This window comes from Besnoitia besnoiti, chromosome VIII (assembly GCF_002563875.1).
Source record: "Besnoitia besnoiti strain Bb-Ger1 chromosome VIII, whole genome shotgun sequence".
In the NCBI taxonomy this organism is placed as follows: Eukaryota; Apicomplexa; class Conoidasida; order Eucoccidiorida; family Sarcocystidae; genus Besnoitia; species Besnoitia besnoiti.
In genome coordinates this window covers 575386-596607 of record NC_042363.1, presented here as the reverse complement: position 1 = coordinate 596607, position 21222 = coordinate 575386, and the positions used below count along the sequence as shown (strand labels likewise).

The 21222-nt window shown below is 59.3% G+C and overlaps 3 protein-coding genes across 3 annotated transcripts; all 3 read left to right on the top strand.

The window, feature by feature from the left end:
• Positions 1–2396: 2396 nt before the first annotated feature.
• Positions 2397–3212, top strand: BESB_082210 (uncharacterized protein; the record flags this gene model as incomplete). Its single annotated transcript, XM_029366571.1, has 1 exon — positions 2397–3212. The coding sequence occupies one exon, from the start codon at positions 2397–2399 to the stop codon at positions 3210–3212; it is 816 nt and encodes a 271-aa protein (XP_029217031.1).
• Positions 3213–3256: 44 nt separating this feature from the next.
• On the top strand, positions 3257–6416 carry BESB_082200 (uncharacterized protein; the record flags this gene model as incomplete). The annotated part of the gene is made up of 3 exons (XM_029366570.1): positions 3257–4252; positions 4744–5373; positions 6012–6416. 3 exons carry the CDS (start codon positions 3257–3259, stop codon positions 6414–6416), a joined length of 2031 nt encoding a protein of 676 aa, XP_029217030.1.
• A 2740-nt stretch (positions 6417–9156) lies between these two features.
• On the top strand, positions 9157–20627 carry BESB_082190 (RAP domain-containing protein; the record flags this gene model as incomplete). The annotated part of the gene is made up of 8 exons (XM_029366569.1): positions 9157–9885; positions 10466–10742; positions 11043–12046; positions 12683–13873; positions 14093–15557; positions 16385–19395; positions 19852–19949; positions 20180–20627. 8 exons carry the CDS (start codon positions 9157–9159, stop codon positions 20625–20627), a joined length of 8223 nt encoding a protein of 2740 aa, XP_029217029.1.
• Between the last annotated feature and the right edge of the window lie 595 nt (positions 20628–21222).

Sequence of the window (21222 nt, the reverse complement as noted above, 5' to 3'; positions counted from 1 at the left end):
CCAGAGATAGTTTCGAACTACAGACTGGAGGTTACCAGGGTGTAAAAAGAAGAGAGCAGCTCTAAGGCGTCTTCAGATGCCAATAGTAACGAAAAACAAATCTGCGCCACGTCGCTGGTCTCGTCCGGATTTATTCATGACAGACAGGAAGCTATGCGCAATCTCGCACGGCAGTCCTCGAGTTTAGGTATGGATTTCTACAGGCTTTTCCACTGACATGACAATTCAGCCTCTGTCTATGAGAGGAACGGATGCGCAGTGCCTCTCTTGCCTTCGACAGGTCGCACGTGAGAGGACTGCATAACAGCTTTAGAGCGGGGCTCTGTCTAAAGAGAGACGAACTGGCGGTTCAGTATTTGATTCACAAGTCTGTGCGGCGTGTAGATTCACGACAGAAGCTCCTCGCAAACTGAAGTCCATTCTGCAAGCCTTGACCCGCGGGAGAGAGCGCCGCTCTCAAAGCTAAAGTTCCCTCCCTCCGCCTGTGCGAGCCACGGACAGGCAAATTGCCAGAAACCGAAAGCCTCAGGCTGAAGTTGCTAAGCATCGAAGGCAGCAGGTTGCGAGTCCACGCCTCCATTCGCTTTTCGAGTGAAGAGACCGAGCCGTATCGCACTTCTGCTCACGGCAGCTAGTTTCTCTCGACATCTTTCCTCTACGTCGTCATGCTGCGTTCGCGTTGAAACATCTCCACAGACTTGTCTTGTCAAGCATGCGCCGGCGCCGTAGAGTTGCTACGTTCACGCATGTGATGTTTGACAGACTATGGAGTGCCACGGCCACGATGGGGCGGGTGGAGAGTCATCCGCGAGTGAGACCAAGTCCTGGCCATTTGTGAGTGCGATAGGAAGGGAAAGAACTGGAGTGAACGAACCCCACAGGTTAATACCTGAAGCTGGAACGGAGAGATGTCGCGCGTGGGCGCCTGCACGTTCACGAAGTGGATGAGAGCAGAACGCATCTTCCGTGGGCAACATAAATCATCGCGGAAGTAGTGTCAGTCCCAGATGCTCACCCGCTCCTGAATATTCACGGGCAGCGCCGTCGTCTATCTGAATCCCGTGGGGGCCTGCGTCGAGCGTGTCGCCGACACGAGTCCCCAGGACAGAAAATCTCGCCGGGAATCGACACTGCCAGGTATATATATTTCGTATTGCGTGCGTAGGCATGTGCAGATCTACGTTTCGGGTCTAGGACATCTAGTGCACAGGTGGGCATGTGTCTGCCTACAGCCAACGCGATCTGGTGTGTGGGAGTGGCCTTAAGCTGGGAACTAGTTTGAGGTACGATAAGACAGTCGGACCAGGGCGAAACAAAAGAGTTGATGGCAAATCAGCCGTCTATGAACGCCACACGGTCTTCGGGGCCGCGCTGTAGAGGAAAGGCTCCCGTAGCCCTGGCGATGCCGACGCGAACACGTTCCCTTTTCGTTGGTAAATCCTATTCTGGAGAAAGCTGGTGAACTGGTGCCTTTATTCCCGTCGAAACACGCGTGTTCGCTCTTTGGTCGAGTCAGAAGCGACTTTCACATGCGTGTGCAGTCTTGTCAGTGGTCGGGACAAAAGTCGGTTGCTTTGCTGACAGCGGTTTTCGGTGTCGAGTCAACACGGACTCCTCTTGGCTTCCCGCGTAAGTGGCTCGTCAACCGGCAGTGTCTGAATTCCTTTTCTGTCCGACCCTTCAGATAATGTTTCGAGTGTGTAACGGTTGGCAAAAGTTACCGGAAGGAAACATTGTCTCGCGGCGATAGTCGGTGGATACAGAGTGCCAGGCTTCGTCGTTCGACAAAACAAGTTGAGCCCTCAGCGTCCGCGTCTTGGCTCGAGTGTGGCGTCCCTCTCGGATTCATGGCATGTCTAGGCTGGCAAACGCGTCGGGTATGTCTCCCTGCTAGCATTTTTCCTTCATGTGGATATAGTCATATGCTTAATTTCATGCCGTCATATAGATGTGAGTACGGGGTCCTGTCGCATGCTGCACTTTTTCCGTCCTTTCGTGAAAGGGCGCTGTGGCAGCACCACTTAGACAATCTCACTCGTCTCGAGGACAAGGCGTTTCGTCAAGACTTGGCTGAAGTTTGTGTGTGGCTGTAAGGTCGCCAGCTGCCTTCTGAGTTCGCATACATACACGCGTGCGCATTGACTGGCTGTGCGCCACCCTCCCGCGTTTTCTGGTTTATAGACGACCCTGTCTGATGCCCACTGTCTGGCTCCCCAGTCGCGTGAAATCTTCCTAGACTGGAAAACGCCTTTACTCTGAACAGTCCGGGTCTCTCGCATATCTTTTCGCTCTCCTGTTGATACAGCGAATCACTCCTCCCTACACCCTCGTGTATCCTGCAGGGAGGCGTCAACTCAACTCGCGTACCCTCGTTTGCATCCTCTCTAGCAGGATAAATGAAGGTAACGCGCAACCTGGGGCTGCGGCCCTTCCACCCTGCGTGTGGGGGTTCACGGTTACAGAGACATGGTTTCATTTCTGTAATCTTCATTTCGGCGGTAGCTTTGTCTCTGTCTGTGAATCTGTCCAAGTCGGTCCTCGCTGACGCAGCTGCCGAAGCGACGGTCGAAGCGCCGCGCGATGAGGTGGCGCCTTCGTCGCTACCAGAGGCAGCTTCTCCTGGTAGCGGCGACGGGAGCGTCAAACGCGAGTCCGCCGATGAAAGCGACTCACAGAAAATCGAGCCCTCCGTTACCCCGCCCGAGCTGGGCGCGGCGGAGCCCAGCGCGGTAAGGGAAAAACACGTCACCCGAACAAAAGATGTCTCTGAGGCAAGCCCAGCGAACTCAGGAAAACCTCGAGAGGGAAGCCAAGAAGCATCAGAGAAAAGCCTGCGGGAAGATAAGCCCATGGCTGAGGAGGAAAAATGCGCAGAAAGAGAAAATATCACTGGACAGCAGAGCGGGCCCCACGCAGACGCGGCGAGGCAGAAACGAAGCATAAACGACTCAGGAACGCCGAAACTAGAGAGCCCATTGCAGACTGGAGAAAGGGGGGAAGCGCTGGGACAGGAGCGTCCCGCAGAAGACGAGGGAGAAAGGCAGAAGCAGTCCGCGAGCGAAGAGCCGAGGGCCCCAGCACCGGAGGCCAGTGGAGCCGCCAGCGAGACCCCAGCAGGTGCGGGTTCGGTTGATTCGAAAACGGACGAGAAGCAGCAGATCGTGGTGGAAGAGGTCACACAAGCGGGGGGGAGAAAAGCCAGAAGGCTGTGACGATGCCGAAGAGCGAGGACACGGCGCAGGCGGCGGCGGCGCCGATGAAGGAAACCGCCGGAAGGCCGAAGAGCCAGGCGGAAGATGAGAAGGCAGAAGAGACGAGAAAGTCAGAGACTGAGGGCAGCGAGAGGAACGCGGAGAGCATGGAGGGAGTGTCTGAAGACAAGAAGGAGCCTGAAGAGCTAAGCCGGGGAGATGGGCGCATGGGAGACGAACGCGAAGAGGACGTGCCACAGGAAAGCGGAGATAAGGATCAAGCAGATCACCACGAGCCTGGCCACGAAGATGACGAGAGAGACGAAGGCCCTAAGCGAGGTGATCCAGCCGCGGGGGGAGCATTCGTTCGTCATCGCGGAGAAACCGACCCACACCACGACGACCGCGGCGACCAAGGCTGCAGTTCTGATGAACGAGAGTGCGACGATCGTCGCGATGAAGATGACGACGAAGATAGTCCTGATGATGGCCACGATCATGACGATGACGACCCCTCTGATAGCGATGGCGATGATGGTGATGACGATGACGATGGTGACCATGATGACGACGAAGATGATGACAGTGACGATGATGGCGATCACGGTGACGGCCACGAAGATCATGATCATGACGGCAGATACGAACACTACGGTCCTGCTGATGAGCGCGATCGCGAGGCAGAACTCGATCATGATTGCGACGACGAGGGGGATCTTCCGTGGGATGAACACGACCCCGACAGTGACGACGGCTATGAGGACGACAGTGATCACGACCGCGACGATGAAGGTCATGATCATCGCGATGATGCATATCGTGACTCTGGGGAAGAAGACGACTATTCCCTTGCGCGCGACGGCGCCCGCCGCCCAGACGAAGACTCACGCGAAGCCACGAGCCCGGGAGGCGAAAGGCGAGAAGCGCCGCGACCCCCAGAGGACCGGGCAAGCGAACGAGAACGAGGGGTTCCTGACGCTCAAACGCAAAAACGAGAGCCCACTCTCCACGGGGCGAGAGGCGACGACGCGTTCCGCGGTCGGAGCGAAGCTGAAAAAGAGGTATAGAGTCCGTTTCCAGGCCGGGGGGATTGTGGTGCGACGAAACTGTGTGGGCTCTTTACGTGAGCGAACCCTAAACCCTAAACCTCAACATGCACACTTCTGTTGGGTACGGTCGTCCTGCAAAGCGTACTCGCAGTCTATGTGGCAATGGGGTGGGGTCTGACTTTGTAGGAGAAGAAAACCACACTGTGAGAAGGCGCTGCGGAGAACTTCGGAGGAGTGTCTCTGGTGTGGACTTGCATACAGTTTGCGAACACCAATACCTTCCGCTGGTCTATCCATGGCACGAATATCACGCATAAATATATTCATATACATTCATATATATTCATATAGAGACGTATTCGTCCCCTGGGATCTCTTATGATTATTTGTCGCGCGGTCTTTCGTGCCACCAGAGACTTGCGTTTGGGAAGCCTTACTTGCTTCGCAGAGTGTTTTCCGCTCTGTTCCACGTGGCGTCTGCGTTGCGTTGGCCTCTTCTTCAGCTCGCCTCCTTCGCTGAGTCGCATCTCGGGTTTCTTCCCCCTTCGTTGCCTCCGGATTTCGCGGACGGGGCTCCACGCGAGGCGGAGCTTCTCGCTGAGTTTCTGGGCGGAAACCGCACGGAGACCCGCGGCCGATGGTGGCCTGGTCTCGTTCGGCACTTCTTCAGGCGCCCTCCTCCTGGCACTGTGTTTGACTTCGCCGAGCGCTCTGCGCCTCCGCACTATTTCCCTGCCTTCGTCGCGGCGGTTCCTGCGTTCTCTCCCTACGCCTCTCACCCCGAGGCACTTCGCGCGGCTTTCTACGCTTACGTCGCTCCCTCCGCCCTTCCCAGTTGGCTTCTGGACTCGCGCGCGGGAGATCGTGAACGCGAAACCGACGGCTTCCTCGTTTCAAAAGAGGAAGAAATTCTCGTGCGTCAGAGGGGCCCTCTCGCGAAGCGAGAAGCTCGGGCAAACCTTGATGCAGACAGCACGGCCGCTGAAGACAGCGCAGCTGGCTGGACCGAAGAAGCGGAAGGGGATGCGGGACACGCGAATAGCAAACGGTTTGCTCACGAGGTGCAAAAAGCGGCCCGCGCCGGCACTACGATGTCACCTTCCGTCAAAGATGAGCCTGAAGGCGGAAAGGAGGTAAAACGAAAAGGAAGGAGAGTCTGACGCAGCGGCGGCGCGTGTCGTGCATCGCCCGTGCTCCGCGCATGCATTGAGCTACCCTTCCCTGAGCCCGTTTCGCTCGGTTTAGGACTGCGCCTCTCTCGCTTGTGCACAGCCTGCTGCTGTGTCAGCTCTCGGATATATATGCATCTGTGTACGGAGACGGGGGGCATGTGCAGGGATGTTCCGATTTCATTGCAGTCGCTGATGCAAGGCGAGTACTCCCCCGTACGCAGCCCTATCGCAGGCAGTAGACCATCACCTGGGCATGGAGTGCCTTGAGATGTCGCTCTAAGCAGTTAATGGCAGCTTAAGGGACTCTTGTCAATATAGAAAACGAAGTTGACAGGTGGGCCTCGGAGCCACGCGTCGACGGCAATCCGCTGCTGAAAAGATAGATAGTCAGGCACATGCAAACAGGTCCGGGCGGCTTCCCGCGCTGGCTCACGCGCGAAAGCCCAGTAAAGTGAAGAAGGAGGTCCCCGATTTTTTTCGGGTCGACCTACGAGCGGAAGTACCCCTTTGGGGCGGCCGCTGACTCTCTCTGTTTGCCGGCGTCTATCCAAACTCCGGCGATCGTCCGTTGTATCTGCCAACGATGTGCGTCCTCTCAGGCCGCCTTCGAAGACGTCTCTCCCTCTCAGCGTCGGCGACACCCCAGTCAGCCTCCGCCTCGGTACTACTACCCGATCCCCGTGTACCCGACCCCCGTGTATCCCGTCCCCTCGCCTCGCCCGCCCTCCTATCCGTCGCCATCCTATCCGTCGCCATCCTATCCGCCGCCATCCTATCCGCCGCCATCCTATCCGCCGCCATCCTATCCGTCGCCATCCTATCCGCCGCCATCCTATCCGCCGCCTTCGCATTATCCGCCGTCCTATCCTCCGCCGCACCACCAGCCGCTTACGCCGGTGCCTCTGCCGGAGCTGCCGCCGACGCGGGCCCCCTGCCCCTGGTGCCCCAGGGACCCGCCCGACGAGTGGGGTTGGGGCCTCGAGGCCCAGGAGGCGAGGGGCTAGCGAGCCCTTGAAGCTAACTGACACAGGCGACGCGCAGCCGCGGCCAAGGGAACGCGGCTCACCGGAGCGATCACGAATCGCGATCCTCTCCATCCTCTCTGTCGCGCAGAGAAGGCAGACGAGAGAGAGATGCGCAGGTGAATTCGAGGCAGCAGAGAGAGACGAGCGAGAGATGCGCAGGTGAATTCGAGGCAGCAGAGAGAGACGAGCGAGAGATGCGCAGGTGAATTCGAGGCAGCAGAGAGAGACGAGCGAGAGATGCGCAGGTGAATTCGAGGCAGCAGAGAGAGACGAGCGAGAGTTGCGTAGGCGAATTCGAGGCAGCAGAGACAGACGAGGGACAGAGAGCAGGCACGGGGCCGTGAGGGGGGGCTTCTTCTGCGTATAGAAAGCACGCGCGTAGAACGAAGAGAGATCGGAACTCAAAGCTTGGCGTGCGCAGAGAGACCCGGTCAGCGGCAGGAGTGAGGCGATGAAACAAGCTGCTCGACGTCATGGCGCGCATTTCGCGCTTCGAAAACCCCCGGCGTGAGGCGTGTTCGCCTGTTGAAATCGACAGTCTGCCTACAAAGAGACTCATAGAGTTCTCGATGCACGCAGTTGCCGTTTGCAAGTTGCAACGCAAATCACAGAGGTTGCAAAAACCGATTTCGATTCTCCGGCTAGCCGCCTCTCTTCCTCACGCGCAAGTCGGATGTGTTCGGGGAAAAGGAAGGTCAAACGAACTCCAGTTGGCGACAGACGACTGGTTGTTGTCGCAGTTTGCGGCCAGAGGTAGAAAAAACACGTTGCTCTTGACAGGGCAAGAGCTCAGACTAGCAGCGAGTTTTCCCCTGTGTCGGCCTTCATCCTCAATTGCCTGCGTTGCCCCGGCATCGTCGAGGGCCTCCCTCGAACGTGTACATACATGGTAGTGAGTGCATCCTCGACATACATATGATTATGCAGGCACGTATCTGTCTGCTCGTGCGCATGCGTAGAGTTACGTGAGTTTGATTGGCTTGGCTGCGAACATCAGTGCATGAAGTTTGTCAGGTTGAAGGGAGAGAGGGACAGGCATCCTCCTGGAATGCACATCTGTCTCAATGGTAAGCAGAAGGGTGAGTCTGGCCGCGGCATCGCAGGCCGCCCACTCTCAGGAGGAGACGTGTAGTTTCGCCGTTCCCCTAACTCGAAGTGTCTGTGCTGAGTAGTAGAAGTAGTGAACTCGCGCACGCAACTGCGAAACGGGTCAATCTGCAGGTAGGCAGGCTTCTAAGCACATATGCGAGACTACAAGAGGTCGCAACCTCGATCCTCTCAACCAGGAAGCAGAAACCAGCCTCACATACGCACAGAAACCGTGGAGATCGAGTCGAGCTGCCTGCTGGCGTGAAACTGAAGCCGCAGACAGGCGCTCAGAAAACTGCGCGTCTTCCTAAGCTGCGTGCATATGGCTGCCCCGTCCGCAAGAAAGGCAACTTTGGCCTGGCTAGAGCCAAGAAGCTGCAAACTGCAGTATTTCTGGACACTCGACTATGTTGTGGCACCCCAGTCAGAGGAACGCATAGGATGCAGCCGCCTTCTAGAGACGTTTTAACGCAGCTCACGTATTAATACATGGTGTTCAATTCGCTCTATATCCACAATAGGTATCATCTGAAGGTAGTGCGGATTGATATCCACATGGTTTCTACAAAGTGTAGATCCGAAGAAACAAAGACATTAGAGCTCCTAGGAGCATATCCCAGGCTTCAACTTCATGCCAAGAAGGACACCGTATCCAAGCTTTCGTCAGCAGCCGCATGCGGTGAGCGAAGGCGAGGATGCTGCCAGAGGTCTCTGCATGCCGCAGTGTCTCTTCTTGCCGATCTGTGTGGTGTGATTCTTTCCTGATTAAAGAGCTTTCGTGTCTCCTCGCCTCTCAGACGCCCCACGGAAACCCGTCGGGTCTCGAGGCCCTGTCTTCTCAAACGGGCACCAGGGGCGCGACGGGCCGCCGATTGCCGGCGCCAGCTTTTCCGTCACGGATGACTCTCGTCATGAATAGAGTGAAAAAGTCCGACAAAAGTAAGATCACAACACAATTAAAGAAGGATTCGAGCCGGGGGTGGAGAGCAGTTTCGTCAGGAAACACCGTCGCGCGTGGCGCGCATGCGCATGCATGCACATCTCTGCAACATGCGGACTCAAAATCGGGGCTGGGCCCTGTGGAAATAGATCCCGTTTACCAAGAAACGGAGAACACTAGCTGCCCTACGCGTATTTAACGGACGCAGTTGGGGACAACTCTGTTTCCAGCTTTGTTTGGGCTCTTTGGAGTGCGGAATCCAAGTCACACTGAGCTCTACCTCCATCCCGCTCTGCTGCCTCGCGGACTGGCGACCATTCAACAGAAAAGAGACGATTGTTCGCGACTAGAACGACTTCACGGCCTCCTCCGGGGTTTCCTGCCGTCCCGACAGTCTCACCCTTTGTTTCTAACGCCTTCTCAGGCGCAAGCTGACTCCTCTTCGTTCTCGAGTGACATTTGGGGTCGCTGTTTCATGTTATGTGTCTGCCCGCGATTCCTTCCCAAGTCAGCGGCGCATTTCTGCGCGAGTAAATACATCGATCTATCAAGTTGCAGAGATGCAGTTGTGCGTCCACACATGTGAAAGACTACGCCGCCCTCGAAACGCCTCTCGTCTAGTCTGCTAGGTGAAGCGCTCGTAGACACGGAAGATGACAGCTGCAACGTTTGCTCGCGCCTGAAGGTGACATGGCGCCGGTGGTCGTCAACAGGCTGAGGTCCCGGGCGCTGGGCCCCGGCGTCTTCAGTGTCTCCTCTTCGCCGCCTGCGGCAGGGCTTGCGTCTGGAGCGCCGCGGAGCTGCCAGCTGCCTCTCTTGTCCGCCCGGCGGCACGAGTCTTCCACCGCGAAAAAGCCGTTGAAAAAGAGTGACACACAGACCGACGCGTCGCTCCAGATGCCGCTGCTGACCAGTGCAGTCTTCGCGAGGCAGCCGGCGCGCATGCGCTGGCACGCGCCGCGCGTTCTCTGGCGGGACCCTCCCGCCCCGCCCCCCGCGAACGAGAGGAGACGCCCCGGCCGCGAGGCGCGGGGCTCCGGCGAGGCAGAGCTCGCTGCCTCGAGCCCTGTTCGCCCTCCGTCTTCTGCGCGTCCGCAAGCTTCTCTCTCCTCTGCTGGGTCCTCTGGTCCTGTTTACGGAGCCTCTCTTGGGCAAGCGACGGGGGCGTGGCGCCGCGAGGGGAGGAGGAGCCGAGACCTGGAAGTCCTCCACGACGAGGAAGGCGAGAGGCAAGAGGCGAGGAAGAACAGGGAGAAATCGTGGGATAGCACCCCGGCAGCGAGAAGGGGAGACCGCTCGGGCGGGAGGGAACCCGAAAAAAATGTGCGTTCTGTCACCTCGTCTCTTTGTCGAGAGGCCGCGCGCCATGCTTCAACCGGAGACACCTCTCTCTTCCTCACAACGCTCTCTGCCGCCGCGGTAAGCTAGCCCCAGTCTCGCAAGCCCAATCGCTAAACGCTTTTCCGCCTTCGCGTTTCCTCTGCGGAGAATCGTTTCAACTTCGCCGGCAAGCTCGACTTCTTCTCTGCGTCTTTGGCTCTGCTCGTGTCTCCCCGGGGAATTCTTTCTCTCCTCCGCAATTCTATTCTCTCTCTGTCTCTCCCATCCTCGATGTCCATTCGCTTTTCTCATTCGCACTCTTGGCGGTCTCTCTCGTTTCGTTCCCGAGCGGCTATGTGCCGAAGGTGCGCCATCTCTCCTTCTCGCTGCATGCTTCGCCCTCTGCGTGAGTGACGTCGTTGTTTGCATTCTCTGCTTCTCCAGAGTCCTCATTCTCTGAGCTCAGCCTCCTCTTGTTGGCGCCTGCCCCTGCTGTCTGCTGCCTGCGTCTCTTCCCTCTCTCTTGTGCTTCTGCGTCTTCTTTTTCTTGCCTCTCGCCTCGCTGCACTGCTTCCTTTCCGCTTCGTTCCTGCTTGGTCTCGTCGCGTCGCGATTTTTCTTCCTCTCGTTCCTCCGCCCACATTTCCTGGCACTCTTCTCTCCTGCTTCGCGTGTGCAGCAAAGCGCAGAGCGCCCCATTGAGGTCTCGCAAACGCTCCACGTCCTCGCAAGCGCTTTCAGTTCGAAGAAGGGCAAACGGGCGTGTGTGTCTTCTTTCTCTTCTGTCCCTCTCGGTCCTCGGGATCCGTCAGTTGCTGCGGAGAGTGGGTGCACGGCGGGGCGAGCGAGAGAAGAAGGAAGCACCAAAGAAGGCGAGCTTCCTGGGGAAGTCGCAGGGATTCTCCGCCTCCTGACCGAGAAGGCAACTCAGCGCCTCGACCTCATGGAGCCGAAATGTAAGGGCGAAGCGAACTCGCACTGACGGTGTGCCTGGCTGTTCTTTCATCGACTTGTATCTGTCTGCCACCGTTGTCTCGGCGCTGCGCGTGGCTATTTTCGAGTCCGCCATGTTTGCTTCTCAAAGTTCGTTGCCCCTCTTCTGACTTCTTCGCGAGCGCGTGTCCAGCGGGACGCGTCAGCGGGCTCCTCTACATCTTCTTTACAATATGGAAGTGGGTGTGTATGTCTATCCGGAGAGGAGGAGAGGTTAATTTCTCTCTCGCTGAATGCGTTTCTCTTTCTCGTCATGCGTGCAGCTGTCTGCATCGTCGCTTCGTCGTTTACGCTGCTGCGGCGCTATCCGCCGCCGGATCTCGCTGCCGGGTTGGTGCGGAGTTTTTCGAGTTTTCTCCCTTTTTCTGCGAACGGCCACGATCTGACGTGTGTCGCGTCCTTCTTGGCGACCTTCCCGCTTCAGATCTGCGAGACCATCGACACGGTCAACGCCGCTCAAGCGTCTCTGCTCTCTCTGTCTCCTGCTCCGTCTCCTGCGCCGTCTCCTGCTCCGTCTCCTGCGCCGTCTGCTGTCTCGACTTTCGCTGCCCCCCCTGCCTCCGCGGCGACAAGCCTCGCGTCTCCTCCCCACTGTCTTTCTTCTTTGCCGTCGGTCCTGCCGCCCTATCCTGCCCTGTGGGCGCAGCTGCTGAGGCGTCTTCCGCACGAGCTCGCCTCGCTCTCGTCCATCGCCGTCGCAGGCATCTTGCACGCGTCCGCTTCGTTGTCTCTGCGTCTGTCTGCTTCTTCCTCCGCCCCTCTCGTGCCCGAGGAGGAGGCGGGGGGTCTCGCGGCGCCGCCGTGGCCTGCGCTGCTGGAGCCCCAGCGCGTCCTGCACCGAGCGATCGTTCTGCGCCTTGCGGAGCCGCCGAGTTCGGCGCGCGCGTCCCCGCCGCGCCCGGCGGCCGCGCCAGAAGACGCGCCGCCCGCCAGTCTCTCGCCGCTCGCGCCGCACTGGGGCATTCTCCAGGCGCAGGATTGCGTTCTCTCTCTCCACGGGATCGAGGGCTCTCCGCGCGACCCCCGCCACAGGGCGCGTGGCGACCGGCAGACGCGAGACGCGGCTGTCGACAGCTGCGCGCCCGCCGTAGCAGCTTGCGGCTCAGAGGCCTCCGCAGTCTGCAGCGGATGTCCCCCGTCTGCTTCGCGGCCTGCAGCGGTGCAGTGGCTGTCACGGCTGCTTGGCCTTGTGCAGGAGCAGCTGCTGAGGCGCCTGCCGCAGATTCTGGGAACAGCGAAGCCGAAGCAGATTTCAAACATTGCTCACGTAAGAGGCACATGACGCACCCTTTTGCAGATATTTCAAATGGAAATTAACCTATATATATCCAAAATTTGTATGTCAACTTCATCCTCTACGTTTTCTGAACGATGAAACGATTTCATTTAATTGAATTCATTTAGAGAATGGTAAAGCAGGAAAACGTCGTGAGCGGTCTCCGCCCTCGGTTCGAAACTGAAACGGGTAGACCAAGCCGTGACGCGACGCAGATGTGGATTAGAAGAAGACCGTGTAGACAGAGAGGGAGGGAGGCGAAGGGAGTGAAGGTTGGAAGGAAGGAAGGCGAAAGAGAGACAGAACAGCTAAGAGCGGAAACGAGGAAAGGGGGACACGACGAGCGCCGGCGGGGCGGCATCCGTGCACCAGTAGTGGCGGGCAGAGAGGCGCACAAAAGACAATGAGTAAGTCAAGCAAGCTTCGGGGCTTGCAGAAGACGAGAAAAAAGAACCAAGGTTGTCTTATCTACTCGCGGAACAGTGCAATGTCAAGTTCGACTGAGTCTGCACGGAGCAGCGGGTCTCAAATGCATGCTTTTTACTTCTACACCAAAGCAGCACAGGAAAGAATGATTCGATTGTCACGTCCTTTGGTACGCGGCGTCGTGTGCTCCTGTCTCTTCAGGATCTCCAGTGCCTCGGCTTGCTCGCCCCCCGCCACGCGGCGGCCTCCGCGCCGCCCTTCGTTCCTTCCTCTCCATCCTCCTCTCCTTCATCGACCTCTGCGCTCTCCTTTGCGTCTCCTGCGTCTGCGTATTCTTCTTCTGCGCTGCCTGCGTGGCTCTACGCTCCGCCGCCTGCGTCGGGCCTGACGCTTCTCGACCAGCTGCTGGACGCTGCGACGGCTCATCTCGCCGATTTTTCTTGCCGAGACTTCGCAGTCTTCCTCTCGGCAGTGAGTCGCGAGACCGACGCGCTGCGGAGTGCGCAGGAGCTGCACTTCCTGAGGGCGAAGGAGAGACTGAGTGCGGCGGACGCTGCAGCCAGTGCGAGAACGGTGGCGGGTGCCGGCGGCTCCCTGCAGGGCGAGTCAGAGCCCGAGCACGCCGCTCTCGCCTCCTCTCTCACTCTCTCGCTGCGCCGCCTGGATGGGTCGGGGGTGCTTGGCACTGCGCTTCTCGCGGTGCTGCCGCGGGCGACTGGGAAGGACCTGCGGGCGCTGCTCTCTGCGCTGCCGCGCATCTGGGGCTTTCGAGATCGGCACCTCGCGCTTCAGCTCAAACTCGCGTCCGCGTCTCCGGCTACCGCTCTGCCAGCCCCCGCGCTCGCCCAGGAGGGGCTAGCAGGGGACCTGCCACGCTCCGCTGGACGCCAAGGCCTAGCGCCGGCGCGGGAGCGGAAGTCGAGCTGGCTGACGAGGGGGACGGGCGGAGACCCGCTTCGCACCGGCGCGTTTGCCGGGGACGCTCTCTCCAGTCGCCAGCGGAAACAGGAGCAAGCGATCCTCTACAGTCTCCTCCAGAACCTGCACGCCGGACGCCGCGTCCAGGATTTGGAACCCAAAGAGCTCGCGGCGCTCGCCCTCGACGTCGCCCGTCTCAGGCCCTTCGCTGCGGAGACTAGAGGCGCGACCGCGGTCGACGACAAACAGAGCCTCGTGGAGGAGACTCTCGTCGCGATATGCGCCGCTCTGAAAGACCGGCTGGTCGTCTTTCATGGCTTGCGGCTCCCTGCAGCAGAAGGCGCAAATCGCGTCGGCGGAAACAGCGCGAACGGCGGCGAGCTCGCAGCTTGCCCAAGCGAAAGAGAAAGCCTGCTGAGAGAGCTGCGAGAATCCGAAATCACCGGCAGAAAGGGTCCCTGCCTTGGCGCGCAGGTAAGCAGCTCTCCTCAATCTTTCATCACGCCGCGGTTTGAAGTGCGACAGCCCGACAGACGGCAGCACACTCCGCAAAGTGTGCAGGAATTCGTCGAGAGCTCACTGTATCTAAACAAATAGCGAGCTGCTACATCTTTCAAGCTTGCAGGCTGAGGCGCAGAAGACCTCACGAGCATTTCTCGAATGAGTCTCTTGTTCTTTGGCGTCCTCTCGCAGGCGATGACTGCACTGTTAGCTGCTTTGATGCAAGCGTCTCCGTCGCCGAGCCAAGCTCTCCGTTTGGAGCATCAAGCGCCGTCTCTCCTTCTGCGCGAAGATAAGGGCCTTGCTGCCCTGCTTCCGCTTCTGTCTCGAGACCTTCTTGTGTCCCTTCGACCGCGGTGGAGCTCCAAGGCGAGTAAGGGGACCCTGTCAGGAGACACCCCACACTGCATCGAGGCGCGGGCCTCCTCCGATGCTCTCGCGGCGTATGCGGCGTGTCTCTTGCGGAGGGACGCGAAGCGCGAGGAGGCGAGGGAATGCGCCTACGCGCACGAGTTCCCAGAGGCCCCTCGGCGGACTCTTCTTTCGCATTGCCCTTCGCTGTCTGCCGCATCGTCCTCCTGCGCTTCGCTTGTCTTGTCTCCTGAAGACGTGGCAGAAGCGGAGCCCCCTGCGGATCCGCAGGTGGGACCCATCGCCCTTTCGACCGCGTGTTGGGCTCTAACGCAGTTGCGCCCGGCAAGCGTTCGTCCAACGGGGGGAATGGGTTTTTTCAAAGACTCCGTCGCAACGCCTTCTCCAAGCGGCGATGTGAGTCGCGTGGAGCTCGAGGTAGAAGGTCTGGGGCCAAGCGGGAAAGTTGGGCAGGAGCTCGTGTATGGTGAGGCTGCTCATTCGTCTTCTTCGCGCCGCCCTCTCGACGCTTCCAGCGCGTTGCTCTCGTGGGAGTCTCCCCTCCCCATCCCTTCGTCTTTTGCTTCCTCTCCTTGGCTTTCCTCGCCTCCCGCAGTTTCCTCTGTGCCAGGCTCTCCCTCCTGTCTGTTCTCGTCGGTTCCTTCCCGTGCAAGCTCCTCCTCCTCACTCCTCGCCTGGATTCTTCTGCGCTCGCTCCAGCAGCTTCCCGCCTTCGAGGCCCAGGATATCCTCGCCCTCTTTGAAGGCCTCTCTGCCCTGGGCCCCCCTCCCTCGTGCTCTCCGTCTGAGTCTGTCGTGCGCTCGCCTCCCGCTGCTGTGGAGTCGAGTTCCTGGTTCTCTGAGTTGCGCGGCTCGCCCCCCCGGGCGCCCTTGCAGGAAGAACGCAGAGGAGCAGACGCGCGCGGAGGAAACGCGAGAGAAGAGACGAGTCTGCGCTCGCAACTGTCTCTCGGAGCTCTCCCGCGGGAAGCCCTCCAAGGTGCGCTGGCGGCGTCGCTGCTCCACTGCACCGCAGACCGCTTGAGTCTTCTCGGCAAGGAAGCCAGCGAGCAAAAAAGAGGCAAAAAGATGCAACGGGGAAAAGGCGCCTCTGCGGGTCTGCTCCAGATCGTGGCCTTCCAAGACAAAGGCACGCAGGCGCTTTCGAAGCAAACGCGAAGATCAGCCACCGAGCTGGAAGAGGAGGCAGGCAGTCTGCCCGCCCCGGGTGACTCCGCCGGAGGAAAAATTGCGGTGGCGCTTCGCAGCAAAGCGCTGCGGCCAGAGGACGGCGAGCTGGCTACCAGTAAGTTCCTCTGAGCGATAATTCTTTGAGCAAAGAGAGCAGCCAGGCAGGCGTTCAGGGGCGGGCGCGCGTGCGCATACAGGCAGAAGAAAAATCTGCCTCCAGCAAGAGGCTTACCAAAAAATATTGTACCATCTGCATTGGCGTGTTTCCCATATATGTCTCCACGCAACTGTTTGCATGTGACTAAGAATATGCATGCGTGCGTACTTCCTGAGGCTCGGAATATCATGTCCTTTGCTTTGGCAGTCGCGTGCCTGATGTGAGTATCTCCGAAAATATCTCTGCGATAGATGCCAAACATAAAATCGTAGTGTAGATGATTGGTTTCATCCCGTATCCTTTGTATATCAACGTATGGTCTGTCATTGTGCATTCCGGAGTGCATAGGTGCGCGTCGAGATTCGCACTAGAGCGTGAACGAGGCTGCTCATGTATATACTTGCTAGCGCGCACACGCTGACATCTGTCTCTGCGGGAGGGGAGGAAGTTTTTCGAGCGGGCGGCAGCCTGTCTGTCGTACAGCGAAGCACGCTGATGCATGCGGGTGCGGTAGCGGATTGCCTCCGCAGGCATTTGCCTGCGAAGAGGCTCCGCGCACACGCTGCGGGGCAGACAGGCGTGTAATGTCGAGACCCCTGCAGGCCGAGCCAAGGGCAGTTTTCTGTCCGAGGGTTTAGGGTTTAGTTTTTTAGGGTTCTCTTCTCTCTTCGTTCGCAAAAGCTTTCGGAAGAAGGACAGTCAGAAGCGTCCTCAAGGGAGACACAGTCGGGGCGACACCGCGTTCGTTTGTCCTCCGTTGTAATTTCGTCTCGTTTTTTTTTCAGCATGGACGCCGGGGCAAGTCGCTCTTCTACTTTCCTGTTTCTCGCATTTCGCGGCCTCGCCAGCTGTGCCCTTCAGCCCTCCTGAATCTCTCTTTGTCCCGTTGATGCTACACGTTCTTCTTCTTCTCCCGTCGTACAGTCTCCCCGATCTCCTCCGCGCGCTCTCGAGCCTCACTCGCTACCCACCTTGCTTCCGCGCGGCATTGGAGGTCGCTGGAGCGCACCTTGGAGACTCCTCGACCCGTTCGCTTGCGGGCGCCTTCTCGGATGAGGCTCTTTTCGCGTCTTCTTCGCAGGACGGTGCTTTCCCTTCCTCGGGTGCGGAGGGCGACGTTAGCAAGCTCGAGGGGCTCCTGAACGAACTCTGGCGCCACGTGCGCTGGAAGCTGCCGCGCACAGCGCTGCCTGCTTCGCAGCTCGTCGAGCTCAGCGCGGCCTTCCTCTTCCTCGAGAAGCAGCTCGAGCGGGAGAGACGGGCGCTGTGGGGGGGGAGGCGAGACCGAGAGGAGGCGGACGAGGGGGCGGACGCAGGGCGAGACGGCGCCCGAACGAGGCCGGCGCCGCCGCAGCAACAGGGCCTCAGCCCGAGTGCCTGGAGAAAGTTCGCTCGACTCGGCGACGCCATCCATGACCGGTTTTCGGTCCTCAGGGTGGGCGCCGGCGAAGCGAGCGACAGGCATGGGCGCGCAGGCGAAAAGGCGAAGTTCGAGCGAGGCGGCGTTGCGAGGGAGGGCGCCGCGACGACGCGAGCTGGTCAGTCGCGCGCCATCGAGGAGGAACGGCGCTGCGGCAGGGAACGCAGCGAGGACGACGCGCGTCCGGAGAGACGCGAGGCGAGGGCCTTCCCTAGGCAGGATGGGCAAGCGGCACGGACGCAAGGCGAAGACGACATGCGCGGGCTCGATAAGGCGAAAAGCAAGGAGCGAGAGGAGGTCTGTAGACGCACGGAGAGCGAAGAAGACTCGGTCGAGCTCTGGTGTCGCATTCTCCACATATGGGGTCAAGCAGGGTGCCGAGACATGCCGTTCCTCTCATTTGCAGCTTCCAGGCTGAGGCGCGGCCTCCTGCACTCCGAGTTGGAGAGGGAAAACGCTCGAGAGAGGGACGCGCGACGCGCGGAAACGGCGGAGAAGGCGGTTCGAGATGGAGGCAGAGGCCGCAGCGAAAGTGTTCCACTGGGCACTCGATTCGATATGCTCTCCGACGCAGCCTTCGGCCTCGTGCGGCTCGGATGCACGACGACGGACGCGCACCCTCAGCTGAAGGCGGTCGCGAACGACATTTTGGGGGAAATTTTTGGGCAGATTTTTTCTGTTTCGAAAGGCACAGGACCACTGGCGCACGCGGAGAGTCTGGCAGCAGAGAACTCGGTCGCCGCGGCAGACATCTCGCCGTCGGTCGGCCTGCCTTGTTCGCCGGTGTCTTCATCTGGCGCTCTGGCGGTATCGCAGGCGAACTCTCCGGCGTCTCCTGCGGGTTCCCCTTTTTTCTCCCCTCTTCGGGAGTCTTCTTCGCCGTCTCCGCTGTCGTTTTCCTCCTCTCCTCTTGCCTCCGTGTCGTTCGATCGGTTGCTTCGCCTTCTCGCGACGTTCGTTCTGTGGCAGCCGGCGACGCAGCTCGACGGCCGGCGGGTCGCGGCGGCGTACCTGTCTGCGTTTCATCGTTCTCCCGAGGTTTTCCGCATCCTCGCCGAGGCGCAGCGCGCGTGGAGCCCGGCGGCAGGCGCGCGGAAGGAGAGGCGCAGAGGCCGGGCGAGAGGCGACCGCAGCAGCGGGAGCGAGCGCCTGAGCTCAGGCGACAGCAGACAGCAGCGCGCGGCGAATCTACTGAAACTCTTCGCTTCGCGCTGCGTCTTCGAACTGGATCTTTCTGCAGAGGCGATTCTCGCCCACGGCAGACGTGCCGTGGGCGAGGGGGGGGGGGGGGGTGAAGTCCTCGACGTGTACGCGCAGCTCCTGAGGGCGCTAGATCCCTCTCTCTGCGCGGCGAAGAGGCATCAACAGCCGAGGAGACCGAGCCCAGCGTGGGAAGTCAGCGGCGCGAGCGAGAGGGAGGCGGGCTCGAGCCCTGCGGCAGCCCCAGGCGGAGAAGCAGCGCAGGGCGTCGCCGGCCGCCGCGGCGCTTCCGCTGGCACCAGTCCAGGAGAGACAGCCGAAGGAGACGCGCAAGACGCGACGAGAGAACTCGCGTGTCGGATGAAGGAGCTTGACGCGCTGCGTCATCGCCTCCGGCATCGGGCTGTCTCGGCGGCGCGTGCGCCTGCGGGTCGTGTGCGCGAAGCGGCAGCAGACCTCGCACAGGGTGACGAAGACTCAGAGCCGAGCTCACACGGACTCAGGCAGGCCGCGCAGCAGGAGCTGCGGAGCCCGGAGGCAGAGACGCCTGAGTGGCTCTTCGCCGTCGACTCAGTCTCTGCGGCCGCACGCAGGACAGACTCGGAAGGAGACGAAAGGCGCGGAGAAGCGCACTGCCGAGGCGCGCAGACGCGCTCGCTCAGCGAGAAGGGGAACGCGCAAGGCAAAGCGAGCCCGTTTTTCGAGGCCGGTTGCCGCGAAGATACAGAAGCCGGCGCGGGCGCAATTGAGCGCACCGACGCACCGTCTTCTCCCTTCGCATTCGATGAGCGAGCCGCTGTGTTCGATGACAGCGCCAGCGATGACGAAGAGGCCTTGACTCTGTCCTCGCTTTCGCAGGAGTTCGCGCTGTCGTCTCTCGCGGAGGCACGAAGCGGAGACCTTCTGCGATGCCTCGGGTCGCGAAAGTCGATTTATGGACTTCGCAGGCCTCAGGTGCACTCCAGCAAGGAGTCATCTCCCTTTGCCTCAGAGTCTCCGCTCCCCGCTTCCGCTGTCTCCACTTTGACGGAGACGGAGAGGGACGTTTTGAAGCATTTGCGCCTTCTCTCCTCGCATCTGCATGCCTCGTCCGAGCGACTCAGACTGCAAACGGCGGTATACGCGGCGCCGTATACGGTGCCTGTCATCGATGCGACGCACCGAATCGCGTTTGAGGTAAGTCTTCAATGTCCAGGGACCCGCATGCGTCTTCCAACGCGAAGCGAGGGACTCTACACTCCGAGACGTGAAACTGTGGCGCTCGCCCCAACCGCGTTCACTCCAGTGTGCAGAGAGCTTGACAGCCGAGCCTTTTCGGCGAGAATCTGAACCCTCGAGGATCTAGGGGTTTAGTGTTTAGGGCGCACAGGTGCTTCCCGTGACAGCTGTAGAAGCAGAGGGTTCTACACAGAGAGGAGGAGCTGGCGGAAACGTGTATGTGGCTCCATGCGGGGTGGATAAATGTATTGAGAGCGCGCACGGAAGCACGAATGCATAAATATGTATACATACATATATATATATATATATATATATGTGAGGAAGGACTGAGTTATCTGATGAGACTGCACGTGAAGAGTGTAAGAAACCTTCAGTGGGTTTTTCGTCTATTTTTCGTCTCCGAATTTTCAGGTGGGAGGGCCGGATCATTTTTTCCGGGATCCAGAAGGCACAGAAGTTGAGATCACGGCCTGGACATCTCTGCGGCACCGCGTCCTGCGCGCTCAAGGGTAACCCAAAGGAAAGATCCGTTGAAGGCGATAGAAACCGTTTTCGCTCGGGACAGTGTGAAGGCTGACAAGCAGACATGGAGACACAGGATCTCCATTTGCGGCGAAACGTCAAGGTGCACAGAAACTTCAGAAATGTGTATATATTTGTTTATATTCATGCGTAGTCGCAGAGGGACTGTGTGGATGGCAAGTTTGTGTCGAAGGTGGCTGATCTGTGTTGCCTTCAGATATCGCGTCGTGGCGATTCCTCACTTCGAGTGGACTGCGTTGCCAGATCGCCTCGCGCGGCTCCACTACCTGCGGCGCCAGCTGCTGAGGGCGCTTTTCCCCAAGGAGGCCTCTACCTATTCTTTCGGCGCCTCCCCTTCATCCGAGGCGAGAACTGGCCTGCGAGACGCGGAAAGCCTGACAGCCTCGCCTGCGTGGGACTTGTTTGTTCAAGGCGATGGAGGTCCGGACGGCGGGCGAGCGGCCGCGGCGGGCGCCTCGTTTGCAGCGGAGAGAGACGAGGCAGCCTCGAGAGGAGACGGTCAGGCGGGCGGGACTGGAGCCCGAACCGCGCGAGACAGCAGGAAAGGGACAGAGCTGAAGGGAGCCCTGGAGGACGCGCGAGAAAACCTTTTTGCGAAGATTGGCGGCAAGCGCGTGGAGAAGAGAGAGGACAGGAGATACTGACGCGCGCGGTAGAGAGATGCAAGGGAGGTGACCGCGGACAAGGCGAAGTGAGAAAGGGGGAGAGCCAGACAGCCTCCGTCCTGCGAAATCGATTTGGAGAGGAAAATAAAAAAAAGGAGAAACACTGCGGTGACTGTCAGTACGGGGCGGATGTGGTTGGAAAGGGACAGACGGCGGGCGTGTTGGGTCTCAACGCGCGACCACCTTTTTCGCGCCATATTTCATCCTGTCCAGAGAGAGTAGTCGATCCGTGAACTCACGGTTCTATCTTTCTGTGCATGCCTGCGCGAACACGGGCGGGCATGTCCGCGCTGAAACGCCGAGAGATGCGAAGATCTTACTTGTGCGGAGAAGCGAATCGCTAGCCTCTCCCGCCGTATGCATCTGTTCGAAACATTCTTGTCTGTGAGAAAAGCATGTAAATACGTACATAGAGCCGCACATGTACGCGGAGCTCTTTGTCAAACGATCAGTCTACGTCGCTGTGCGTTTTGGCGACGCCGGCTATGGGCACGAGTGCGTTCGCCGCCTTGCAGCAATGTATGTGCGGTAAGTACATATATATATATATATATATATATTATATTTTGGAGTT